Source organism: Sminthopsis crassicaudata, chromosome 2 (assembly GCF_048593235.1).
Source record: "Sminthopsis crassicaudata isolate SCR6 chromosome 2, ASM4859323v1, whole genome shotgun sequence".
Lineage (NCBI taxonomy): Eukaryota > Metazoa > Chordata > Mammalia > Dasyuromorphia > Dasyuridae > Sminthopsis > Sminthopsis crassicaudata.
Genome location: NC_133618.1, coordinates 497927631 through 497954025, shown reverse-complemented (window position 1 = coordinate 497954025; position 26395 = coordinate 497927631). Strand labels below are relative to the sequence as shown.

General features: G+C 33.6%; 1 protein-coding gene across 3 annotated transcripts in view; it reads right to left on the bottom strand.

Annotated features, from left to right (window-relative positions):
- Positions 1-26395, bottom strand: part of STXBP1 (syntaxin binding protein 1) — a 96117-nt gene that overhangs the window by 33887 nt on the left and 35835 nt on the right. For all 3 annotated transcript variants that reach the window (XM_074293693.1, XM_074293692.1, XM_074293691.1), the window contains exons 2-7: positions 21139-21188; positions 10698-10779; positions 9520-9596; positions 8754-8832; positions 6416-6519; positions 2172-2320 (exon numbers count right to left, since the gene is read on the bottom strand). In XM_074293693.1, the coding sequence (XP_074149794.1) occupies positions 2172-2320; positions 6416-6519; positions 8754-8832; positions 9520-9596; positions 10698-10779; positions 21139-21188 (541 nt within the window). The remainder of the gene's footprint in view (positions 1-2171; positions 2321-6415; positions 6520-8753; positions 8833-9519; positions 9597-10697; positions 10780-21138; positions 21189-26395) is intronic.

Sequence of the window (26395 nt, the reverse complement as noted above, 5' to 3'; positions counted from 1 at the left end):
TATATATATATATATATAAAATGTAAAATGGATAATTTTGATTACGTTAAAGTATTTGCACAAACAAAACCAATACAGCCAAGATTAGAAGGAAAGCAGAAAGCTGGGAGAATTTATTCCAGTGTTTATGATAAAGGCCTCATTTCTAAAATATATAGAAAACTAACTTAAATTTATAAGAATACAAGCCATTCCCCATTTGATAAGTCAAAGGATATGAACAATTTTCAAAGAAATTAAAGCTATTTGAAAGTCAAATTTTAAAAATGCAAATTATGACAACTCTGAGGTACTTCTTTACACTTCTCAGATTGGCTAAGATGATAGGAAAAGGTAATGATAAATGTTGGAAGGGATATGAGAAAATTGGCACAGTAAAGCACCGTTGATAGGACTGTGAGCTGATCCAATTATTCTGAAGAATTGGAACTATGCCCAAAGGGCTATAAAATTGTGCATCCAGCAGTCTCTATTGGGTCTATATCCCAAACAAATCATAAAAGAGGGAAAAGGAACCCACACACACAAAATTGTTTGCAGCAGTCCTTTTTGTAATGGCAAGGAAATTTAGTGGATACTCCTCAGTTGGGAAATAACTGAATAAATTATGATATATGAATATAATGGAATATTATTATTCTCTAAGAAATGATGAGCAAGCTGATTTCAGAAAAGCCTGGAAAGACCTTTATCAACTAATAATGCTAAATGAAGAGAGCAGAACTAAGAGAACATTGTACACAGCAACAACAAGATTATGGGATGATCAAGTATTATGGATTCAAGGCAATTTCAATAGGCTTGTGATGGAAAGGGCCATCCATAGTCAGAAAGAGTACTACAGATTCTGGATGCAAATCAAAGCATAGTAGTTTTACCTTTTTTTTGGTTGTTGTTTGCTTTTTTTTTTCTCCCCCCTTTTGATCTGATTTTTTTGGCGCAGCATGACAAAAATAGAAATATGTTTAGAAGAACTATACATGTTTAACCTATAATGGACTGCTTGCTGTCATGGGGAGGAGAGAGGGAAAAAAGAGAAGAAAAAAAATCAGAATATAAGATTTTGCAAAAATCTATCTTCGTATGTATGTATTTGAAAAAAATAAAATACTATTAAGAAAAATTAATAATCCATAAAATAAAACAAAAAATCTCTGTTTAGCTTTCTGTTAGTTTGATTATTTTACATTTTAAAGGCAATAGCTACTCCAACCTTTAGTAGCCACTATTCGAATCAGTCAGTAACTTTAAGCTGAGTCAAGATTCTCCATCAAAAAGATTACAACTTGCTAAAGTTCAGATGATGATTAATATTTCTAAGCAATAAAGTATTTTTAAATTTTGATATATACATTTTAAGACATATTACTACTGCACACAAGCTACTACAACATAGTATAAATATGATTTTCATATGCACCAGGAACCCCAAAAATTGTGTCTCACTTTATTGAGGATTTTATACTTTATTGATCTGGAATTGAACCCACAATGCCTCTGAGATATATATATATATATATATATATATATACACACACACACACACATATATATATATATACACATACATGTACACAAATAAATATAAAATTTATGCAGCAGGGTTTTAATGTAGGTCACTATCACATGTAGCTTACATGGAGTGATCATCCCTCAATCTGACCTGACTGATAGCCATATTCATTCTCGTCATCCTGAGTTATAACATAGATGTGTGGATATTTCTTTTTCAATTACTAAAACTGTAACCTTTTCTTTATTAATTAGTTCTCAGACCACCTTCTAGTGCATTAACTATCTTACATTTAATAAAATGCATAAACCTCTTTCCCTGTAAGCAAGTGTTCACCTTTAACTATATCCAAACTCTTTCTATAGTATATAATATAATATGTATGTTTATGTGCTTATATATGCACGACATTACAAAATGTATTCTATGTCACAGTGTCTCAGGAGTGTAGTATAATATATATTAACATACATAAAATTATATATACAATAATTATTACCTATCTATATGTATGCCTATGTATGCATGTTTATATGTATGTATGAATATATGTGTATATGCATACCTGTATATATAAAGAAAACTTCCAATACCAATAATGAATGAATTGAAAAGAAGCCCTAATTTCCATTACATGACCTTTAACATACTGTCTTACCCTCGATATCGTACAGCTGGGTATTCCTTCAAAGTGGCACACAGAGTTGCAATCTGTTCTGCCAGTCGTTCCAGGATTGGGTTTTTCATCTGAGCCTTGTGTGGGCTGTAGAAGCTTTGAAAAGAATCAGCAGAGTCCAAGGAATATACCTGAAAAGGAGGCAATGGATAATACTTATATTCAGAATAAAAGTTCTTTCATCAAAAGGGAGAAAATCTTAAATAAATAAATATATTCATCCCAATATTTCCCTAGAATAAGATTTGAATGGCACAAGTAGCCTTTGCATAAAAAATGTAACAGAAGCACATACTCTGTTACATAAAAGTAAAGAGAATGTAATCAGAACCATGTTCCCTGAACATTTAAATCTTTTCCTGAAATAACTTCAGTTTAGTCTTTTGTTAGATGGATTCCTATTCCATTATTCTCAGTCACTTAAACTGGTTGCTTTTAGTGATAAAAATGATTAGAATTGTTTTACTTTTTCATTTTTTTAAATCTCTGTGAAATATATTATAGTTGGTTATGCTAAAATCAAACTGTCTTCAACATGTTAGTTTAGAACTCACAATGGGTTTTTAAAAAAAAGAAAGAAAGAAAGAAAAGAAAGAATGAGAGAGGCAAATTCCTCATGTTGGAGAATAAAACTACAGAGTTAGGAGGGTCTGGGTACAAAGCCAGAATACAAAGATTTCCCAAGAGGTGAAAAACTCCAACTGGAAGGTTGGAGTGTATGAAGTGTGATTATATTACTACAGTCCTGGATAGTGATATGAGGAAGAACTTTTCTATTTCATGGAATTCAAAGGTCTTTGAAAATTGCTTCACTGCACTTGCCAAGAAGACCTGAATTGAGATCTTAAAAGGGTTTGTGTCACTAGAATTGAACCTCTTACTTATTGCCCATAAACATGAAGTCACGATATTAATTTTAAAACAGCACCAAGAAGGCAAAAATCTAAAGTTCTTAAAGGTGAAATATAAGTTTACTATTGTTTTAAAACAAAGTCTTTATTTCTTAAGGGTATACTTATTGACAAAATTAACATGATTAGCTAAATAATTAGGAATTATTTTGTAAATAAAATTTTGGGCAATTAAAATATTTAATTAAAGTAGAATATATATCTGCCAAGAAAAAGTCAGGAATTATATGAGCAAAACTACAAAACACTTTCCACACAAATAAAGTCAGATCTAAAAAACTGAAAAAATATCAAGTGCTCTTAGATAGGTCGAGTGAACATAAAAAAGATGACAATACTACCTAAATTAATCTATTTATTTAGTGCTATACCAAACTCCCAAGAAACTATTTTACTGACCTAGGAAAAAAAATAACAACAAAATTCATCTGGAAGAATAAAAGTCAAGAATTTCAAGGGAATTTATGAAAAAAAAAATCAAATGAAGATGGCCTAGCTGTACCAGATTCAAAACTATATTATAAAACAGTGGTCATCAAAAAACCATTTGGTATTGGCTAAAGAAATAGACTAGTTGATCAGTGGAATAGGTTAGGTTCAGGGGACAAAATAATCAATGACTATATTAATCTAGTGTTTAACAAACCCAAAGACCCCAAGGCTTTTGGGATAAGAACTCACTATTTGACAAAAATTCTGGGAAATTGGAAACTAGTATGGCAGAAACTAGGCACTGACACACACCTAACACCGTTTACCAAGATAAGGTCAAAATACACATTCATGATCTAGACATAAAGAATTATATTATAAATAAATTAGAAGAACATAGGATAGTTTACCTCTCAGACCTGTGGAGGAGGAAGGAATTTATGACCAAAGAAGAAGTAGAGATCATTATTGATCACAAAATTGATCATTTTAATTATATTAAGTTAACAAAGTTTTATACAAACAAAACTAATGCAGACAAGATTAGAACAGAAGCAATAAACTGGGAAAAGTTTTACATTCAAAGGTTCTGATAAAGGCCTCATTTCTAAAATGTATAGAGAATTGACTCAAATTTATAAGAAATCAAGTCATTTTTCCAATTGATAAGTGATCAAAGGATATGAACAGACAATTTTCAGATGAAGAAATTAAAACTATTTCTAATCATATGAGAAGGTGCTCTAAATCACTATTGATCAGAAAAATGCAAATTAAGACAACTCCAACTGCACACCTGTCAGATTGACTAGGATGGCAGGAAAAGATAACGACAAATGTTGGAGGGAATATGGGAAAATGGGACACTGATACATTGTTGGTGGAACTGTGAACAGATCCAACCATTCTGGAGAGCAATTTAGAACTATGCTCAAAAAGTTATCAAACTGTGCATATCCTTTGACCCAGCAGTGTTACTACTGAGCTTATATGTCAAAGTGATCTTAAAGGAAGGAAAAGGACCCACATGTGCAAAAATGTGTGTGGTAGCCCTTTTTGTAGTGGCTAGAAACTGGAAACTGAGTGGATACCCATCAATTGGAGAATGGCTGAATAAATTATGGTATATGAATGTTATGGAATATTATTTTTCTGTAAGAAATGACCAATAGGATAATTTCAGAGAGACCTGGAGAGACTTAAATGAATTAATGCTAAGTGCAATGAGCAGAATAAGAAGATCATTATGCATGGCAATAACAAGACTATACAGTGATCAATTCTGATAGACTCTCTTTAACAAAGAGATGATTCAAACCAGTTCCAATTGTCAGTAATGAAGAGAGCTATTCACATCCAGAGAGAGGACTATGGGAACTGAGTATGGACCAAAACAGCATTTTCACTCTTTCTGATATTGTTTGCTTGAATTTTTGTTTTCCTTCTCAGGTTTTTTTTCTTTCCAGAGATTATCTTAGACAGCAAGATAACTGTATAAATCTGTATACATATATTGATTTAACATACTTAATATATTTAACATGTATTGTACTACCTGCCTTCTATGGGAGGGGGAGGGGAGTAATAGGGGAAAACTTGGAACAGAAGGTTTTGCAAGGGTCAATTTGAAAAATTGCATATGTTTTATAAATAAAAAGCTATAATAAAATGTTTTTTTAAAAAGTAGAGGTTAATTTAATTAAAAGTCAAGTAAAAATTTAAATTTAAAAAGAAAAAAAATTAAAGAAAACATGATAAGTGGAAAGGTACTAAATTTGGAGTCAGGAGAAGTGAATTTGAACATTGTTTCTGCTACTTAACAGCTTGTGTGGCCTTGGACAAGTAAGAATCTCTCTGGCTTCAGTTTCCTCTTTTATAAAATGGGAATAATTATACTTGTACTGTGAGAAACAGTGCTTTGTAAAACAGAAAGCATTAAAATTTTCATTCAATAAAATAGGTTTTCAGGGGCAGCTAGGTGGCGCAGTGGATAGAGCACCAGCCCTGAATTCAGGAGGACCCTAGTTCAAATCTAGTCTCAGACACTTAACACTTCCTAGCTGTGTGACCCTGTGACCACTTAACCCCAGCCTCAGAAAAAAAAGAAAAAAATAGGTTTTCCATTCAAGACTGAAGAGTAAGAAAAGATGACATTAAATGCCCTAAGTTTTAATTCTTTTTAACTTCTTAAAGCAGAACTTTACAACTCTACAGGTTGACCTATGGAGATTTAATACTTCCAAACCAATTATTTTGTGGTGCAAAAGATCTTTCAAAGATTGGCAAATTCTTTTTTTATTGGATAAAATAACCTCCCCCATAGGAAACAAAATTCTGATATTCTCTTCCACTACAAATTAATTTATCCAACCTCAATGCCTTATTGCTTAGACATTGGGCATTTAAAAGGTTAAAAAAGGGGCCCGATGGCTGCCATCTGTTCCTTAAACACGTGACAAGCTGAAAATATTGCTATGTATAAACAAGATCCTTTGCAGCAGATGAGTGTGGTCTGATTCCCCGCCTGCTCTTTTCTCATTGGTTCTTCTGAAGTAGTGCTAAAGGACTTTGCTAATAACCACCAGGAGTGTCAAGAAGAGCTTGGGCCCACAAATAAAACAGTGAAGGATGAGCCCTCAGAAAGGAGACCAGTAAGCAAGACAGAGAGGATTTAGTTATCTTTAGAATATTATTTCTGTAATATAAGCATCAATTCTTAACCTACCTAAATGATGAACCATGCAACAGACTCACAAGATAACGTCATGAAATCCTATACAAGAGTACTACTTTTTGTGACATTTCTTGAGAACCTGCCAGAAGCTTGGATGAAATAATCATTATAGAATAGTGATTTTATGTATATTTTCTGTTTGTACTCACCTGTGATTCATATGGAAGGAATGCAATGTTGATTTCTGTAAGAGTTTTGATGACCTTGGCAGCACGAGATTTTACCAGCTCATTAAACAGAGCATCTGGGCAAGCTAAAAAAGCAACAATAATAAATATTATGTTACAATAAATAATTTGTGTTAATTTTTTGTTTAATCTTAAATGCTTCAAATAAATAGTAATAACACTCAATATTTAATACAATTTGATAAACAACTAAAATGTTCAGCACACCCTAAAAACCTAACATTCACAATGTATAACATATATACAAACAGCTAATAAATAAAAATTTACTTATTGAGATTCAATGAAAGTTAACTAGCTTCAAAAATCAGAAGAAAAGAACAGAAGGGACAAGGATTGGACCTCTGACTGCATTGGTATAGGAACTCCTAGATAAGGTGTCTAAAGGCTTGTACAAATAAACCAACTTTGTTAAAATGCAGGTCACAGCATCCTCTCTTTAACTTGGTAATCTTAGAACTAGTACAGAGTGAAATAAGCAAAGGAATAATTTATACAATAACAACAATATTTATGAAAAACAAAACTTTAGCGCCTTAGGAATTCTGATCAATGCAATGATCAACAGTGATTCCAGAGGACCAATGATGAAGTATGTTACTAAATCATGATACAGAGGTGATGGCCTCAGGATGCAGAATTAGACATTTTTTGAAGACAGTAAATGAAAGAATTTGTTCTGTTTGACTATGTACATTTGTTGTAACAGTTTTCTTTTTTTTTTCCCCATTGGTAGAAGGAAATGGAAAGAAAAGAAAATGGATTTTAATTAGAAAAAAAACAAAATCTAATTTTAAAAACCTTATACTCTTGGAATGCTGCCTAGCTCAGTGAAAAGTTAAATGATATGCCCAAAGCTTTTTTGCCAGGTTCTATCTGCTATGCCAAAATGCAGAGGCAGTGTTGGTAAAAGAACAAAGAAAGAAATTGTAATTTATAAAAGAAGTACCTGGCACATAATATTACTGAAGATTGTCAACACCCAACAGCATCACAATACAGAATGGGATAATACTTTCTCCCAAATCCCAAAGACCTCACAAGCACAATCCAATGGCAGCATTCATAAATGCTGATAACTCTTTTGGTCTAAACAAATAATTTTAGCTACACAGAAGAAAGCAACAGGCTTATATATGCCTGATGTCTTAAGATATAATCTGCCTGTTGCCTTTTCCACTCATATCCTGACATTACCTTGAAACAATATAAAGTTGCTATAAATTTTCCATTTTCTTAGTTGTAGAGTTTTATTTCTTATTGGTGAAAAAACTGGGCTAGTACAACAGCATAAATTACGTAGATGCTGGAATAAGAGAGAACATAGTGCTTTAATGTAATCTTGGTACTTCACATCAAATGTCTCATTTTATCCTCACAATAACTTTGTGAGGTGGGTACTACAAGTGTTTTTATTCTCACTTTACATATGAAGTAATTGATGTCTAGGTAGATTTTGACCTGCCTATGGTCACAGCTAATAAATGTCATAAGTAAAATCTGAATCCAAGCGTTTTCTGACATGAAGGTCAACATTTTTCCCACTATAATATGCTACTTGATATTACTATCTATCATTAGTAGAATCCACAATTATATTATTTTTTCACAAGAATCCAAATCAAGTAAAGGAGAACAAGTGCTACCTGAAGCACTCAACGTCCATTTTGGAAAGATACCACAGATCTCTCTGGTAGAATAATTTTAGAAACAAATCACTAGAAGATAGCTTAAGGCAACATGATTTAAAAATTTTTCATCCTTCACTGTACTTGTGTTTATGTTCCCAAGCCCGTTTTGACACTCCTAGTAGTTATTGGCAAAGTCCTTCAGCACTACTTCAGAAGAACTAATGAATAAAGGGCAAGAGGGGAATCAGACCACACTTATCTGCTGCAAAGGATCTTGTTTATACACATCTATTAAAAAGTCAGACTGAGAATGAAGGATATTTGTTTCAATGTTAAATTAAATCCTTTATCCTTAGAATTGGTAAATCCTGTGCATCAGTGCTCTAAAGAAGGAATAAATAATCCAATGGCTTTTTTCTAACTCTTTTGTCTATGACATCTTCTGAAGAAAATAACAACCTAAAAAAAACCAAACAAAAACCAAAAGAAAATAACAACCTAAAACAAAGACTGACAACTATTATTGTTTATAAATAAATTTTGTATCATTTTAGTATTTGTTCTGCTATACAATTCTGATATGGGATGAAAGGACTGTTGACATATGGTGAAGAAAAACAGAAAAGGGATTTTTTTATTACTATTTCTGTAAGATATCGTATACTTACAGTCAGTGAAAAATACATGTGCAGCTCTATACTTGGCAGTTGGTGGGTCCTTAAAGTCACTGATGAGTGAATGTACAGACTATAGGAAGGGAGAAAAAGATAATGAAAAATAAATTCTGGAGGTAAATAAAATCTTTAATTGTCACTGAGCCAAATTCAAGCTGTGTAAAATAACAGGTATCATCAATGAATATTCACAAATAAAGAATATTTAGTACAGAATTTAAAATAATTTATCTGAATTAAATATAGATTAAGATGTAAGATTCTCAAGAAATTTATCAGAAGCATAAAAAAGGCAAAGGCTTTCATTCTATCTTAGAACAATGAGGCCAGAAGTGTCTTCCAATGCTAAGAGCTGGCTCAGCTCAGAATATAAAAATCTAGTAAGTTGAGATTTTGGCTGGTAATAGAATGTTCCAGTTAAGATGATTCTTACTGCTAATATAACCCAGACAGTTTATACAGAAACTGAAGGAATTTAGCCAATACATAAAAACAAGAATACTAATGAATTTAAAGACAAATTAGAGCTGTACCAGTCCACCTCTGGCTTTCTGAACAGCTGCTTAATCTCATTAAGCTTACTTAAAACATATTAGCAGCAACAGTAGTAGCACTACCCCCCTCCCTTACTTCTACTGATCTGTGGATTGCAAGTAGTATGTTAAGTAGGTGCTTAACCTAGAAACTCCAAATAACTTAAGTTGCACAGAAACTGAGGCTACCCTAACTTCAACTAAAACTCTTTTGGGGAAAGATTTACCTTTTCAGAGGGAGTGATGAGATACACAGCTTCCAGACTGGGAAGTGGCTCTCGACGCTTGTTGATATCTTCCACAACTGAATGATAAAATAAAATCATCTCTCACAGGAAAACAAATGATATAGTTTCATCATGAAACTGAATACATTCTAAGTGACCTGTCCACACTATTTCCAGGCTGGCTTGGACTAAATTAATGCTTTCTTTTCTTAAAGCTTATTTTCTTCTTTCTTTAAAAGTTATGCTATTCCCTGACAGTGTGTGTTTTTCAAGCTTTATGCCTAGAGAGTCCAAGAAATGTGAAGAACAGGAAATGTTTTCAGTTTCTATTTTTTGTATCTATCCCTCACAATTAGTACAGCACCTTATACACGGTATATATTTAATAAATATTTGTTGAATTAAATTATTTCATGTGAATAATTCCTTGTGAAATTTAAGTTTACTTCCAGATGCACTATCTTGGGTAACACCATTCACTTACTACCACCAAAGATAACAATCTCAATCAAGAGAAAATCCAAATTTTTCTTTTCCATGAAAATAATCCCAATTTGTCTTTAACATATCTCAGGATTTATTTTTAAAACATTATTTAATAATTTTCATTGATGCTCTTTGGAAACTCTGTAAGTAATAATAGCATTACAATTAGATTTTATATAATATTATTCCTCTAAGAAGGCCAAAGACTACAACCTCATTTTGTTAAAACTTAAGTAGATATTTTTAGAAGATAGCGCTAATTCCTTTTACTTAAAAGGAAGAGCTTTGTGATAGTTATCATCCCATAATATAAAGGTTATCTGAGAAGGTTTAAGGTCTTATACAGAGAGCAGTATAATTACAATATCGGAGCCATTCTTCATAATTAAATGATAGGGAATTATAGGTTAAATATCACTTTGGGGACAAATTCAATTTGTCAATTTGTCAATTCAAATTTATACAATATTTTTATCCTGAATAAATGTGTTATATATTTATTTATACCAAAAACAATCAACCTGTTGCCTCTGGGCAAGAAAAAAAATAGTAGTTGCCATATTATACCAATGATTACATTGCCTTTTAACTATATTAGTAGTTTCATAAACTACTATACCATACTGCTCTGGAGAGCTTCCCAACTAGGGAGAGCTATAAATATTTTTAAAATCTGATGTATATATACTCACTTGTTATCCCTTCAGTCATAATATCTGTCATCTTACAGCAAGATGAAAGCATCCTCATGCTGAGTTGATCAACCACCAACACCTAGGAAAAAATAAATTTGAGGACTGTGGCCAAGGAACTTTATAGTAACTGCTACTTTATAAGATAACCTAGTGAATGCCCCCAAAGCTAAAATGACTTCAGAAATATATTCATAGAGTGCAAGTCAATGAGGTGAATGATAAACTAACAAAGTCCAGAATGCCTGGTAGTTTTTTCAGTAATATTAATCCATAATTTTTAAGTCCCAAGATTCAGAAGAGTTAGACAAATTCAAAAAGTGAACTCAACAAAAATCTAACATGAAACATCACTAATGGTGTAGAGTAATAGTGTCAAAATTAATTAGAAACAAGAGGGGCACTAATCAATACATACATATCCCTGCACTTAGTTTACTTAGTTTTAAAATGTAAAACCATCTATGGTTTATTGTATTTTTACTTATTTTGTTAAACACTCCTAGTGGCAGCATGTTTGACACCTTGCTTAAAGCACATTCTAGATTTTCAAAAAAGGCTAGGCAAGGAGAACACAATTTCTAATTGATTTTCCTAAACTGAAAAAACCTCGAGTATGATTCCAGTGACAAATTTCATGACCAGATGCATGATTGGTCATTAGGTAATGAACTCTTACATCATGACAACCCATGAACAAACAAAAAATAGTGTTTAGGCCTATGTGTTCTCTTCTATAGTAAAAGATTAGTGGGGAAATGAGCAGAAAGTGCTAAGAACATGACTATTTTTAGATTAGCTATAGTCAATTAAACTGTTGGCACACTAAATATGAGGTCTTTATCCAAACCTTTTTGTACAATGAGTGACAGACTACTGGAGATGAAACACATAAACATTAACATTCCTGTTATAAATGAAATGAGACTCTATGTTGCAACCAAATGAAAGGTTAACTTAAGCTCTTTTTGAAAAAACAAATAAAAGATCTGTATACACCAAAACTTTAACAGCAGCATATTTTGTTGTAACAGAGTTAAAAACAAAGTAGGTACCATAATGGTAAAATAAATTATAGTATAGGAATAATATAGGAATACTATTGGGTGAAATCCAAGTTAGCTCCCTATTGACTTCAGGATCAGCAAGACCTTAGTCTTTAGGGGGAAAAATAAAGGACATGAATGAAAATTCCACAAGCTCTCCACAACCTCTTTTCTCCTCCTTGTCAGCCAAAGTGACCCTGGCTTGTTTTACTCTACTCCTTAATCTCTCCTACAATTATCTGTATACACCAAAAGATCAAGCCAGCACAGAATAGTGAGAAGGGCCATTTTCCAAGCATATGCTAATAGAGTGTTGTCCAATCGGTAATTAGCCTTAAGTGCTCAGTTGTCTTATTCCATGCACCAACTCAGAGTTTTAGCCCTTTACACTATTGTCCTCTAAGAAATGACAAATGCTATAGATTCAGAGAAACCTGATAAAATTTGGCACAAGATTTGTGTAAAGTGGTGTACAGCAAAAAGAGTAGAACTAAGAAAGCAACTACAATAACTACAGTAGGATAAAGGAAAATTGCATTGAAAATGGAAGACCTCTAATCAACATAATGAACCAATTACTACTCCAGAAAACTAATGAAGAAGCATGCTTCTGATTTGTTGGCAAAGCACTGATGAACTAGAGGTACAAAATGAGATAAGACATTCTGAGAGGGCCATTGTGTGAATCTACCTTATTTGTTTGTTGTAAGGCATAGCTTTTAGTTGTAGCATAGGGAGAAGTTGTAAGCAGTGATGTGCTGCTAAATTTCTAGCAACTGGTCCCCCAGGAGAGGAAAAAAGTATTCATGTATGTATGTATGTATCTATCTATCTATCTAATTTATACATAAATATACAGATATTTGTTATAAAGGATACGTGGCACACAATTTACAAATATTAGTAAAACATATAATGTTCTTTATTATAAATGTCATTATTATCAACTGATTCTCATGAAATGCTACATTGATTTTTTTTTCAGACTCTTTATTCATAGCCAACCCACACTTGCAATTCAAACATAATTTGACAAGTGGAGTTGCATTCCAAACCTGCTTGTTCCTTTCCTAATAAATTTACTGATGCTAAATCTGAAATATGATCTAGTATTAAGCTATTTCTTGCCTTCATACAAATTATACTCATTATACTGACAGTGAAAAATTCAGCTTTAGTACTAATGCTTTTAAATAGTGCTAACTATCCTTTTTTATCATTTTTTATAGCTTGCAAGGATTAGAACAATATTTTAAATTTCACATTAACAACAAAATCCCATATATCATTCTAATCAATTTCAAATTTTAAAATTTCACTTAAATTCTACATTTTTTAAAATTTTATTTTATTACATCTTTTTATTTACAAAACATATACATGGGTAATTTTTCAACATTGACCCTTGCAAAACCACCTGTTCCAAATTTCCCCCTCCTTCCCTCCACCCTCTCCCCTAGATGGCAGTTAGTCGAATATATGTTAAATATGTTAAAATATATGTGAAATCCAATATATGTAAACATATTTATACAGTTATTTTGCTTCACAAGAAAAATCTGATCTAAAAAGAATAAAACCTGAGAAGGAATACAAAAATGCAAGCAAACAATAACAGAGAGAGTGAAAATGCTATGTTGTGGTCAACACTCAATTCCCATAATCCTCTCTTTGGGTGTAAGATGGCTCTCTTCATTACTGAACAACTGGAAATGGTTTGAATCAACTCATTGTTGAAGAGCCACGTCCATCAAAACTGATCATCATATAGTCTTGTTGTTGCTATGTATAATGATCTCCTGGTTCTATTCAGTTCACTTAGGATCATAAATTCTACATTTTTTAAACCAACTATCCATGTATTTTTTCATAAGGCCAATTAAAGGCTCTAATCAATCAAAATAATCTCAAAAGCTTTATTAATTATTTCTGACAAAAGATCTAAATTCTTATATTGAAATATATTTTCTAGCAGCATAGTCCTAGGAAAAGCATTTATTGTTTTTTATTAAATGGAATCTCTAAACATATCTGATTTAATCACATTATTGATCTCTAGGACAAATGGAAAGATACTGGAATCAGAGGCAACATTGGCTTAAAATATAATTCAATTTGTAAAACATTGAAAAAGCTGACAAAAGATTATGAGTCACACTCTTTCACAAAACAGTAAAAAAGTCGTGGAGGGAAATGTAAAGGGCTGAAACTGCACTGAGGTCAGACAATAGAGCACTTGAGGCTAATTACCGATTAGACAATACTCTATAAGAATATGCTTGAAAAATGGTCCTTCCCACTATCCTGTGCTGGCCCAATCATTTGGTGTATACAGAGAATTGTGAGAGTAGAGTGGTAGGTAGGTAGAGTGAGACTAGCCAGAATTACTTCTGGGCAGAAGATGAAGAGGTGAGGTCCCGGAGATTCTGCGTCCATCCCCTTGATGTCTCGTGCTAAAGACCAAGAATAAAGACTTTTGCTTATCCTGACTTCAGCTGATTCTGATGCTAACATTGTCATCACAGGGAAAAGCAAGCCTGAAGAAATCTTGGTTTGAGTTCCAAATCAGGTAATCTAAAAGACATTTTCAGATGAACTAGAAAGAGGACAAAAATATACAAAGCAGAACAGATTTATCAGTGTTATTATAGCAATGATGAAATGGGATATGAATTAATAAGAGGAGTAAACTTGCCTAGGGACAGTTGAGTGAGTCCAAGTTGATGGCAGAGCAAGTCAAAACTGTCCATCAAGCACTGGGATCAGAAATGGGAGTCTCAGTTTTAAAAGAGACTAACAAAGAATGTTTTATGTTCATATTAAGGAATATCCTTGATATGTGTGTGTGTGTTAAAAATGTGTGAAGGCAGTAGGCATCTTTCACAGGCAATTTTCTAAAGCAAACTATATCTTCACTGTCATATGACTGACTGAAATATGATATGAAGAAAACATAATATTATGATGTTTACTGTTTCTTGATTATAAAAATATATCGACTCAGGAGAACAAAATGAAGTTTTAAAGGTTCTCCCAAAAAGTATCTCCCTTGCATGTGATAAGATCACATAAAATTCCTTGGTAAATGTGGCCATCAAAGATAGCTTTTGTTCACTAAATTAATAATGTCATATGAACAATAAAGCAAAAAGACATAAACTTGCCAAAGAGGCTCTCCCCTATCATAGAGCATGTTCTTTAAAACATACCAAAAAAAAGGAGATTGTCCATTGAGGATGAGGTCCTCCAGGTGCTCTTGTTTAAAAATAATATTGAGCAGAGGGTGCATCAAGCTTCAGATCTTCTTCAAAAGATCTCCATTAGATTCACAGTCACTCAAAAGAAATCTGCCTAATATCCACACAGAAAAAAACAAATGAATGAAGCCTAAAGTTGCCAGAAAATGACAAACTATTAGAAAGGCAGTCCATTGAGTAATTCCATCAGTAAACGTATCTTAAAAAAAATAACCACAGATGAATAATGACAAAGAACTAAATAGGAAAAATGATGCAGAACGATGCACTGGATTTAGAGTTGCAGGACTTGGTATCAAATCCCAGTTCGACTTCTTATTGTATCACTTTGGGTAAAGTGTCTCTTTGGACCTGTTTCTTTGTAAAAATGAAGGTTTTAGACTGGAGCAGACGTCAAGAATTCCCAAGAATTCTGGCCCAAACCAGATTAAAATGTAATTGGGAAATGTTAATAAAATAAATATAAACACAACACAAATAATGTTAATTTGTGTTTTTAAATCAATATAGAAGAGTTTAAGTCAATATGGAAGAATTCTTTTTATTTGAATTTGACATTCCTATTCCAGGCAATCTCAAATGTTTCTTTTAATTCTACTATCCTATAAAGAAAGCTAGATGATTTCTGAAGGTGGAGCAGGAGTAAGTAAAAACCGTATCCTGCAAATCCTCCACACATCTTTAAAAAAATATGCCAGACTAAGTCCTGAATGGATAATTCAAGGGAAAAAAATCACAGTAAGTCATTTTTCCAACCCAGATCAGCACAAAAAGTCAGAAAAGTCTGCAGATTCTAGGGACAAAGTTTAGAAAGAATGCCTTTGTTGGCACAAAAAGAGACTAGGGCAAAAAGAGGTGCCAAATCTAGCACAGAAGAGTCTAACATTATGCAAGGTACCAATTGTTGTTCACTACCCAATTATGGGTCAGAGATCCAGAGTAGAAGGAGGAAGAGAGCCATGCTAGAAGTGACAATCCATAGTTAGGAATATCAGCACGTGGCTCTAATTCCATGAGCAGAGTCTAGTGGAGTTTCTTCTAATACAATCTAAACCTTGCAGCACAAGTACAGCTTGTACTAGAACAAAAGAGAGCCAGCAGCTTTGAAGAGCTTTAAAGAGCTTTCCAGCTAGTAGATAGTGGCTGAGGTAATCAGCAGTCTACTAGAACTTCATAATCATATGTATGTTGTTCAGATCCAAATCCAGGTCAAAAACTTGTGGATCTAAGACCAAGAGGGGACTGATCATTTTTTGCCCTGGATCAGACAGCACTGAAAGCTTGAAACCTAAGTTGTTCCTGAGAAACTAGGTGTCAGAAACACTCAGTACACTTATCTAAGCAAGAAACATCCTTAAACTAGAAAAAAACAAATAGAACATAACAGTTCCATAAGACAGCAAGAAACATTAAAACGAAGTAAAAAAAACTGAAGAAAATGTAAGATATTTGTAGCAAAAATAATGAACTTGAAAAAGACTGAGATTATTGAAGAATTATTGGACTTATATGAAAAGGTGCTCCAAATCACTATTGTTCAAAGAAATGCAAATTAAGACAACTCTGAGATACCACTATACACCTGTCAGATTGGCTAAGATACCAGGAAAAGATAATGACAAATGTTGGAGGGGACGTGAGAAAACTGGGCTCATTCTGGAGAATAATTTGGAACTATGCTCAAAAACTTATTAAACTGTGCATGCCCTTTGATCCAACAGTGTTTCTACTGGGCTTATCCCAAAGAGATCTTAAAGGAGGGAAAAGGATCCACATGTGCAAAAATGTTTGTGGCAGCCCTTTTTGTAGTGGCTAGAAACTGAATGATGTCCATCAATTGGAGAATGGCTGAATAAATTATGGTATATGAATGTTATGGAAAATTATTGTTCTGTAAGAAACAACCAACAGGATGATTTCAGAGAGGCCTGGAGAGACCTACATGAACTGATGCTAAGTGAAATAAGCAGAACCAGGAGATGGCAACAAGACTATACAATGATCAATTCTGAAGGATGTGGCTCTCTTCAACAATGAGATGATTCAAACCAGTTCTAATTGTTCAGTGATGAAGAAAGCCATATATATATATATATATATATATATATATATATATATATATATATATATATATATATATATATCCAAAGAGAGGCCTGTGGGTACTGAGTATGGACCACAACATAGCATTTTCATGCTTTCTGTTGATATTTGCTTGTATTTTTGTATTCCTTCTCAGGTTTTATTCTTTCTAGATCCAATTTTTCTTGTGCAGCAAGATAACTATATAAATATGTATACATATATTGGATTTGACATATATTTTAACATATATAACATATACTGGACTACCATCTAGGGGAGGAGGTGAGGAAAAGGAGGGAAAATTTGTTACAGAAAGTTTTGCAAGGGTCAATTTTGAAAACTTACCCATGCCTATGTTTTTAAAAAAAAAAAAAAAAAAGGTATTAATTCCATCCATTAAAAAAAAAATTACTGGACTTAAAGCCATGGGCAAAAACAAAACAAAACAAAACAAAACAAAACAAAACAAAACAAAAAACCCAACCTATAAATCAGAAATCTGTCCAGAGCTTTCAGAATCAAAGGACAAGGAAGAAAAAAGAAAAAATAATCTGCCACTTACCTTCTAGGAAAAAAAAATTAAACTTTCAAGAATATTAGAGTCAAAATCCAGAGTTTTCTCTAGGTCAAGGAAATATAACTGTAAATGGCCATAAAGAAAGAATCCAAATAATGAGGAGTCACAGGATTACACAAACTTTAGCTTCTACCCCTATGAAGGATTGGAAATATTTTCTTTTCTTGATCTGTTCTTTAGATCTTTTGTTTTTCTATATTATAAAAGACGTTTCATATTGTATTCTATTTTTTCATTCTTTATAATTTGTTTTATGTCTTGGTCTCTCATAGCTTCACTAGCTTCCCCTTACTCAATTCTAATTTTCAGAGTTTTTTCATCTTTGAGACTTATCTATTGTGTCCTGCTTTCTAGAGCCCCCAAGTTGGGGTGATTAAAATATTGAGTCCTGCTTTCTAGAGCCCCAAGTTGGTGTGACAAAATGTATTATTGCTTTCTAGAACCCCCACACTGGGATGATTAAAATATACCTTCCTAGTGGAGAAGTGATGAGGAGGGACTCACAAGGATGGTGGAAAAAAAAGAGTCCATTTATTTCAAGGCTTTCTCCTTTTTATAATGGAACAGAAACGACACTGTATATGTGGGACCACATAAACAACTTGCTATTATATGTAGTTTGCCACATGGTAATACTCTTCCACCTGGTTCACTCTGCTTCAATCTTAACATAGGTTGTCACCTCCTCCTGACTGCTCAGGAAGGCTGAGAGCCCTTAGGGGAGATGGGGAGCCAGACCAGACATTGTTAGCAGGTTCCCAGTGGGCTGAAGGGAGATTTTAAAGAAAATATAAGAATAATTGGACTACCTGAAAGTTATAACCAAAAAAAGAATCTTGACACAATAATGCAAGAAACAATCCAAGAAAACTGTCCTGGAGTGATAGAATATGAGAAAGTAGAAATAGAAAAAGTCCACTAATCACCACCTCAACAAGATCTTTTGTGGAAAATAAATAGGAATATTATTGCCAAATTTCAAAAACCCCAGATCAAAGAGAAAATTTTTCAAGAAACAAGAAAAAAATAATTCAAATACACTGGAACTGCAATTAGAATTGTACAGGACTTAGCAGCAGCCACAATAAAAGACCACAAGTCCTGGAATCATATGTATAAATAATCAAAAGAATTAGGCCTGCAACCAAAAATATCATATTCAACAAAATTATCTATAATATTGAATGAAAAAAATGGACATTCAACAAACTTGCAGATTTTCATAACGTTCTATTAACCAAACCCAAACTCAATAGAAAATTTAACAATTTAAGAGCTAATATCAAAGATCAATTTCAAGGAATTTAACATGGATAAATTGTTTTGGTTTTTTTACATGGGAAATCTATACCATATGTTTAAAACTAATATCAGCAACAGGATAGTTCAATAGAAAGATTGGGGCAGAGGCAAGGTAAAAATAGTAATTATGGAAGAATAGACAAAGTAGAATTAGAAGGGGGAAAAGGGTTCATAGTTCTGAAAACCTACTCACATTGGGAATGAGTTAAATGGGCCACACTACATATATACCATGAAGAATATAGCACTCTCCAAAATCTATAAAGAAATAAGTGGGGCAGGGAAGCAAAGGATTCAGGAAGAAGATAAAGAAGGCTTCCATAGGTGGGGGTTAAGTAACAGCAAAGCAAGTCAAGGAACAGAATTAAAGCAAAGAGTCAGCAGAAATAGGAAAGATGTGTGTAAGGGGGGAACTATGTATGTTGTATATATCTATCTATATGTATATAGATAGATATATACCTAAATATATCCTTCAACTATAGTCTGCTAGGGGGAGCTGGAGGAGCTAAAAGGGGGAAAAAAGAATAAAGTTAAAAAGATACACAGCAGAGAACAAAAGAAAATTTTACAAGAAGTAAAGATGAACATTCATAAATTCAATTTCTTCCACCAGTATATGTACTTTCTTGAACTGGTAATTCATTGTAATATATGTTGAATCCTCTCTGATGTTCTGCTGAGCAAATGACAATGTCCTCTTTTGTTTTGTTTTGTTTAATATTCCTTTCCTGTTTTTCTTTTTTCTTATTCTTTTTAAAAATAAAATAAAATACAGATGCCTTTAGCAAAAAAAAAAAAAAAAAGATATTTCAGCTCAGCATCCATAATATGCTTCAATTCAGATCAATAGAAGCTTGTAATTTTAATTCTAAGTCAAAATGAAACTACAAACCTTTCCTATCTGCATTTATATGTTTAACTGCATTAAGTCATACTTACTGCTATTCTATTTCACCAAACAGCATCAAAAGAAGGAAGCTAGGAGGCCACTCCTCATTTCTAAAAAAAAAAAAAAATCTAAAAGGGCAAAGGAGGAATACTATTGGTCATTCCCCACCCCCTTATCTCATTAGACTAGGACACTTACTACTTTAGTAATATGATAGACTTAGCTTTCTGAAAAAGGCTCTTGAATATTATTAGAATAGCAGTTCTCAAAGGTAGGCTGAGATTTCTTAAGGTACCTGATACTCTTTCAGGGGATTCTTGAAGGATTCAGGAGATTCTTCAAAACTGTTTTCATAATAATATTAAGATATTTTAATTTCTAATGCGGAAAATATCAGTAGACATAAATCATAAACAAAAGCCTTTTTTGAGGAACTTCAACAATTTTTAAGAGATTAAGCAATCCTTAGGCCAAAAAGTTTGAGAACCACTGTTTTTGAGTATTGTTATTCCTGACTTGAAATTAAGGTGCTTGGAGGAAGATAATTGCAAATGGGAAGGAGAGAAGTAAAAATAATTTATATGGCATTCCCTTGAATGCTTTAGCCATGTCTGTCAATATGGCTATTCTGATTAGTTCACTTGATAAAAAAAATAGAGTTAATGGCTTGACTTCTAGTTCTCTATTCTATGGTTACAGACTACAGGACGAACATCTCACAAATCATCGTGGATGGCTCGGGGTAAGTCCCTTCTGCTAAAAATTGATTTTGTTATCTTTGTGACTGGAATGGCAAAGACTTAAGGTAGGAATGGCTTCTCAATCACCACCTCTATGTAGATTCAAACCAATGAGTAACTTTTAACCATGATTTTAATATACAGAAAATGTTTTTCAAAAACTAATTAATTGAAAATATCATTAATTAGTTTTTGAAAAACATTTTCTATATTTTATATTATCACTATTATTTTCAACACAGTTTCAATATGTCATGTTAATTTATTGTATCTTATTTTACAAATAGTATAATTAATAAGGAGTTAAATTAGATGATTCCTAATGTCACTTTCAAACCCATTTCAATCCACAGGAAATATGCAAAAAGTAAAACTATCCTTTGGACAATTCTTGAACTTTTCATTTATCCTTCACAAGTCTATTGTTTATTATAAAGCAATTTGCTTCTATTCTTTGCAATCAAATACTTCTTTTTTCCCCAAACTGTCCCTTATTAACAATGATGTCAACTTACTCTAAAGTTCCCAATTATTCCACTTACCTTCCATTCTCCCTTCTTTTTGACCTTCTTTATCACATCATGCATAATCTCTTTAAAAGAAAAAAAAAGAAAGAAAAATGCCACATATTAGTTAACTCAAAAGAACACACACATAGTTTTCCCAACAAACCCTTAAATACTTGCCACAAGGATTACGTCACTAATTTCCTCAAGACATTTCAAACATTTCCATTTACTTGAGGACTGGTCCATATTCCACACATATTAAAGATACCTCCCTTTTTGCCATTAAGTTATAGTAGTAAATAAAAACTGTATTTTCCCACTTTGAAGAATGTAAATGAATCAATTTTTTTTTTTTTTTGGCTATAGAATGCATACATTTACACATTTATACACCTGCATAGAGGTAATTGAACTCATAAGAGTTGATGTGGCTACTGAGAGAGCATATAGAGGGAAGAGAGTTACATTAATAGGTAAAGTCTTTTTCCTTCTTAGGATCAGTATGTTAGAAATTTACTTTTCCTCCCCTATGGAATTTGAGCTAACATTTCACACATGTAATCCCAAGGGGGGAAAATGAAGTAGTTCTTTGAGGCCTTTGATTCCTCATTTTAGAGGCCATTCTCTTGATAATTGATCTATAACTCATTAAGTTGAGCTATCACTTGTTTTTTGTTCTCACCCCTTAAATCAGTGGAGACAGTTTCCCCTCTCTTTTTCCAATAATGACTCAGTCCCAGAACATCTGGCAATACAGAATCTTTCATGTCCTCCTTGTTAGCCAACCTCCAGTAAATCAGAGAACATTCCAATTTCATACTCTGATTCCCAACCAATTACTGAGCACAGATATTCCAATAATACATCTGGAAGTCAAAGTTTCAGGTAACACCTTACTGCCTACCAGTCACCAACCTGGAACTGCCAAGAAGGAGAGCACGTAAGAGATCAGACTTATCCCATACAAAAAGGAAATGCTGAGAAGTAATTTTTGAAGATATACTGTTTTCTTTGTTTTGATACTTCATTTCATCTCCATTCTCAAAGGTAACAAGGTTTAACCTAAAGTGTGCTGGATTTGGATTAGATTCCAATCTTGCTTCTCCGTTTTCTAGCTATGACATTAAGCAAATCACTTAATCTTTTAAAAGCCTCGGGTTTCTTACCTATAAAAACAGAGGGCTGAACTAGAAGTTCTCTAAGGGACCTTTCAGCTATAAATTTATGATCCTGTGAAGTCTTCCTATTCTTCTCTGTATTTTCAATCTTAATGATTTCCTTCAATGCAGTAATTACATTTATGCACCACAATTTAAATACATTTACTTTTGTTTCCAAGCCTTTATGATGAGGTTTATATTCCCTCAATTCCTGGTGGTGATGAGGTTAGTGGCAATAAGAGAGTTGTTAAAATCCCCTTTCCATCAGCCACAGGTTTAAAGTGAAAGAATTCACTTATCCCGAATTATTATTAGCAAAATGAAAATTTATTGTTGGATAGAAACCAGTTTGCTAAGAGACTGACTTCTATAGTGGCAAAGTTCTATTAAGGAAATGGAATCTGGCACTGAGAAGAGAATGCCTTCTTAGCCGGCAGAGGTCCCTAGCAAACTGCCTCTGCAAAGAGTAAGTCCAGATATTGCCCTTTAAAAGGAGCCTTGAGACTTGAGGACTCAGGTTCCCAGGTTAGATGCTTATCAATAGCCAGCCCAGATCTCCCATTGGAATTAACAACACTTCAAAGGGGTGTCTAATTGAATCAAAGGCTCTGACATCCCAGAAAGATAACTTATCTGGGGGGATATACCTTTGCCAGGAGTGGCTGAGACTCCAAAAGGGATCACAGAAATAAAGGAAATACAGTTTCAGAGTGATAATCTTAAAGGGAACACAGCTTCAGTAAAGGGAACAGTTTTCCTCTCACTTCATTTACTATTAAAAAAAAACATAGGGCAATTAATATTTTAATACATGTGGGAATTTTCTGTCTTTGGGAAATTTAATTAATGGTGGGCCCTCTAGGTCAAAGAACTCACAGAAAATTTGAAAGACATATGTAAACATCAGATACTTTAACCAACAAGCCTATCTAGAGCAAATGCTGGAGTAGGATTTAATGTATGTTAACATGTATGAAGTCCAACTTAAGATGGTCCCTAGGCAGCATTGCTATTTCTAGCATTCAGTTTTAAATACTGGAAGTGAATCAAATCACTCCTAAGGCTTAAATATACATTCAGCAAATTGGTCAAAATAAAAAACAATGACAAAAATGAATGTTGGAGGTGCTGTTGAAATGAAATGAACTGACACGAGATAGACAGCTCTGACCATATTATTCAACTTTCAAAACTTTGGGTCTCACTCACCTGGTCCAAAGAAAGAGATTTCTGGAAACTGGGGCCAAGGAACATCTCTCCACCCCCAAGTCTCCATAACCTCTTTCACCCTCCAGGGAGAGGGACTGGCTGTCAGACTGAGCCAAAGACTTATCTCAGTAGGAACCTCCAAATGAAATGGGCTGACACAAGATAGACAGCTCTGACCAGATTATTCAATTTAAAGCATCATTTATTAGCCAGCTGGCGACTGATCCCACTAGACAGGCTAGTAGAGATCAGCCCTGAACCTTTAGTGAGGTACACTTTTAAGCCCATTTGCCACATCCTGGTACAGCCTTGCGGTTACAAATTTTGGGAATCACTGACACACAGTTTCTCATTTACAATGGGGAAGTGTCTGGATGAGAATGAGCACACAATGGAACCTGTCGGCATGTTTTGCAATGTTCCTGACTTTGTTAGACACACACTTCTTGGAAAGTCTAGGGTCTTATGAACTGGGGGATGGGGCCCAGTCTGAACATAACACTTCCCTTAATTTAGTTTAAGCAACATTTTCCTATAACCCTGAGGCCCCTTGACCCAGGGATGAGGGGGCCAGTCTTTTGTCCATTTCAGAAAAGCAGGCGTACTACTACACTTTTGTAGTGCTGTGAATTGGTCCAACCATTTTGGAAGTAATTTGAAATTATTTAATTAGAATATCTATACTCTTTAACCTAGAGATCCCGTCACTAAATATATATCACCAAAAAAGGGTAAAATAAAAGGAACGATCCTGTATCGTACCAAATATTCACAGTAACAAAGAACTGGGAAACAAATTAGATTATAGAATAACTAAACAGGTCGTGGTATGTGAATATAACTTAATATTAGTAAATTATATGGAAAATGAATATAAAAATAGAAAAACATGAGAAGACTTCTATGAAGGAAGGAAACAAATGCTTATTTGGCATTTACTCTGTGCCATACATTGTATTAAGTGCTGGAGATAGAAATACAAGCAAATGAAATTACTGTATTCAAAGAGTTTATTTTTTATTTTTTTTTTATTTATTTTTATTTTTTTTTTATTATATATATATATATATATTTTATAATATTATCCCTTGTATTCATTTTTCCAATTTACCCCCCCTTCCCTCTATTCCCTCCCCCCGACGACAGGCAATACCATACATTTTACATGTGTTACAATATAGTCTAGGTACAATACATGTGTGCGAATATCATTTTCTTGTTGCACAATAAACATTAGAATCCGAAGGTACATGCAACCTGGGCAGACAGATATTAGTGCTAACAATTTTCATTCCCCTCCCAGTGTTTCTTCTCTGGGTGCAGCTACCTCTGTCCATCATTGATCAACTGGAAGTGAGTTGGATCTTCTTTATGTTGAAGATTTCTACTTCCATCAGAATACATCCTCATACAGTATTGTTGTTGAAGTGTACAGTGATCTTCTGATTCTGCTCATTTCACTCAGCATCAGTTGATTTAAGTCTCTCCAGGCTTCTCTATATTCCTCCTGCTGGTCATTTCTTACCGAGCAATAATATTCCATAACCTTCATATACCACAATTTACCCAACCATTCTCCAACTGATGGACATCCATTCATCCTCCAGTTTCTAGCTACAACAAAAAGAGCTGCCACAAACCTTTTGGCACATATATGTCTCTTTCCGCTCTTTAGTATTTCTTTGGGATATAATCCCAGTAGTAGCGCTGCTGGGTCAAAGGGTATGCACAGTTTGATAACTTTTTGGGCATAATTCCAGATTGCTCTCCAGAATGGCTGGATTCTTTCACAACTCCACCAGCAATGTATTAGTGTCCCAGTTTCCCCACATCCCCTCCAACATTTGTCATTATTTGTTCCTGTCATCTTAGCCAATCTGACAGGTGTGTAGTGGTATCTCAGAGTGGTCTTAATTTGCATTTCTCTGATCAGTAGTGATTTGGAACACTCTCAAAGAGTTTATTTTTATTCAAAGAGTGAGATAATACATCAAACTGTAAAGTAGAGAATTAGAGATAAGACAATGAAGATACTCTGAACTGGGACTCTGTTTTGAAGTATGGAAGCCAGAAAGAGAGCCAAAAATAGAATGAAAATCGTATAAGACACCTCCACAAAATGGAGAATATGGGAGGAACTTACAAGTAGAAAAAGAGAGCAAGCCTACAGAAGAATATTCCAACTTGAGAAAGCCCAAAAGGGCATCTGGGTGTTTCAGGATGAAGTACTGAGAAAACTGAAGCAAAAGTAAAGTAAGAAGAACCAAGAAAACAGCACTTATGGTTATTGCAACAATATACAAAGAATAACAAAAACTGGAACTGAATGCTGTGTACTTATAATGACAAAGCTTTTCTTTAAAAAAGTGATATAAATATACAAGCTCCTCAACTTCTTTAAAGAAAGGGGAGACTATGGGTGTTTAACATTGAATATGATGTCAGATTTGATTGGTATGTTAGCAAATTTTTATGAAGTGTAGATTTGTCCTCAATATCTTTTATTCTTATGTGATATTGCTTTCTGAGAGAACTAGAAGTAGGTCAAATTGGAAAACAAAAATCATAGGATAATAAATTTTGAGTTAGAAGATACTTCAGAAGTTATCCAGTCTAATACTTTAATTTTACAGATGAGAAAACTTAGGGTCAGGGGCAGCTAGGTGGCACAGTGGATAGAGCACCAGCCTTGAATTCAGGAGGACTCGAGTTCAAATCTGGTCTCAGACACCTAATACTTCCTAGCTGTGTGACCCTGGGCAAGTCACTTAACCCCAGCCTCAGGAAAAAAAAAAAAAAAAGGAGAAAAGAAAACTTAGACTCAGAGAAAGGTTAGGGAATTTGCCTTTACATAGTAGGTGTAACAGAGGGAATTTAAACCCTGGTCTTCTTAACTCCAAATCCAGCACTTTGATTACTAT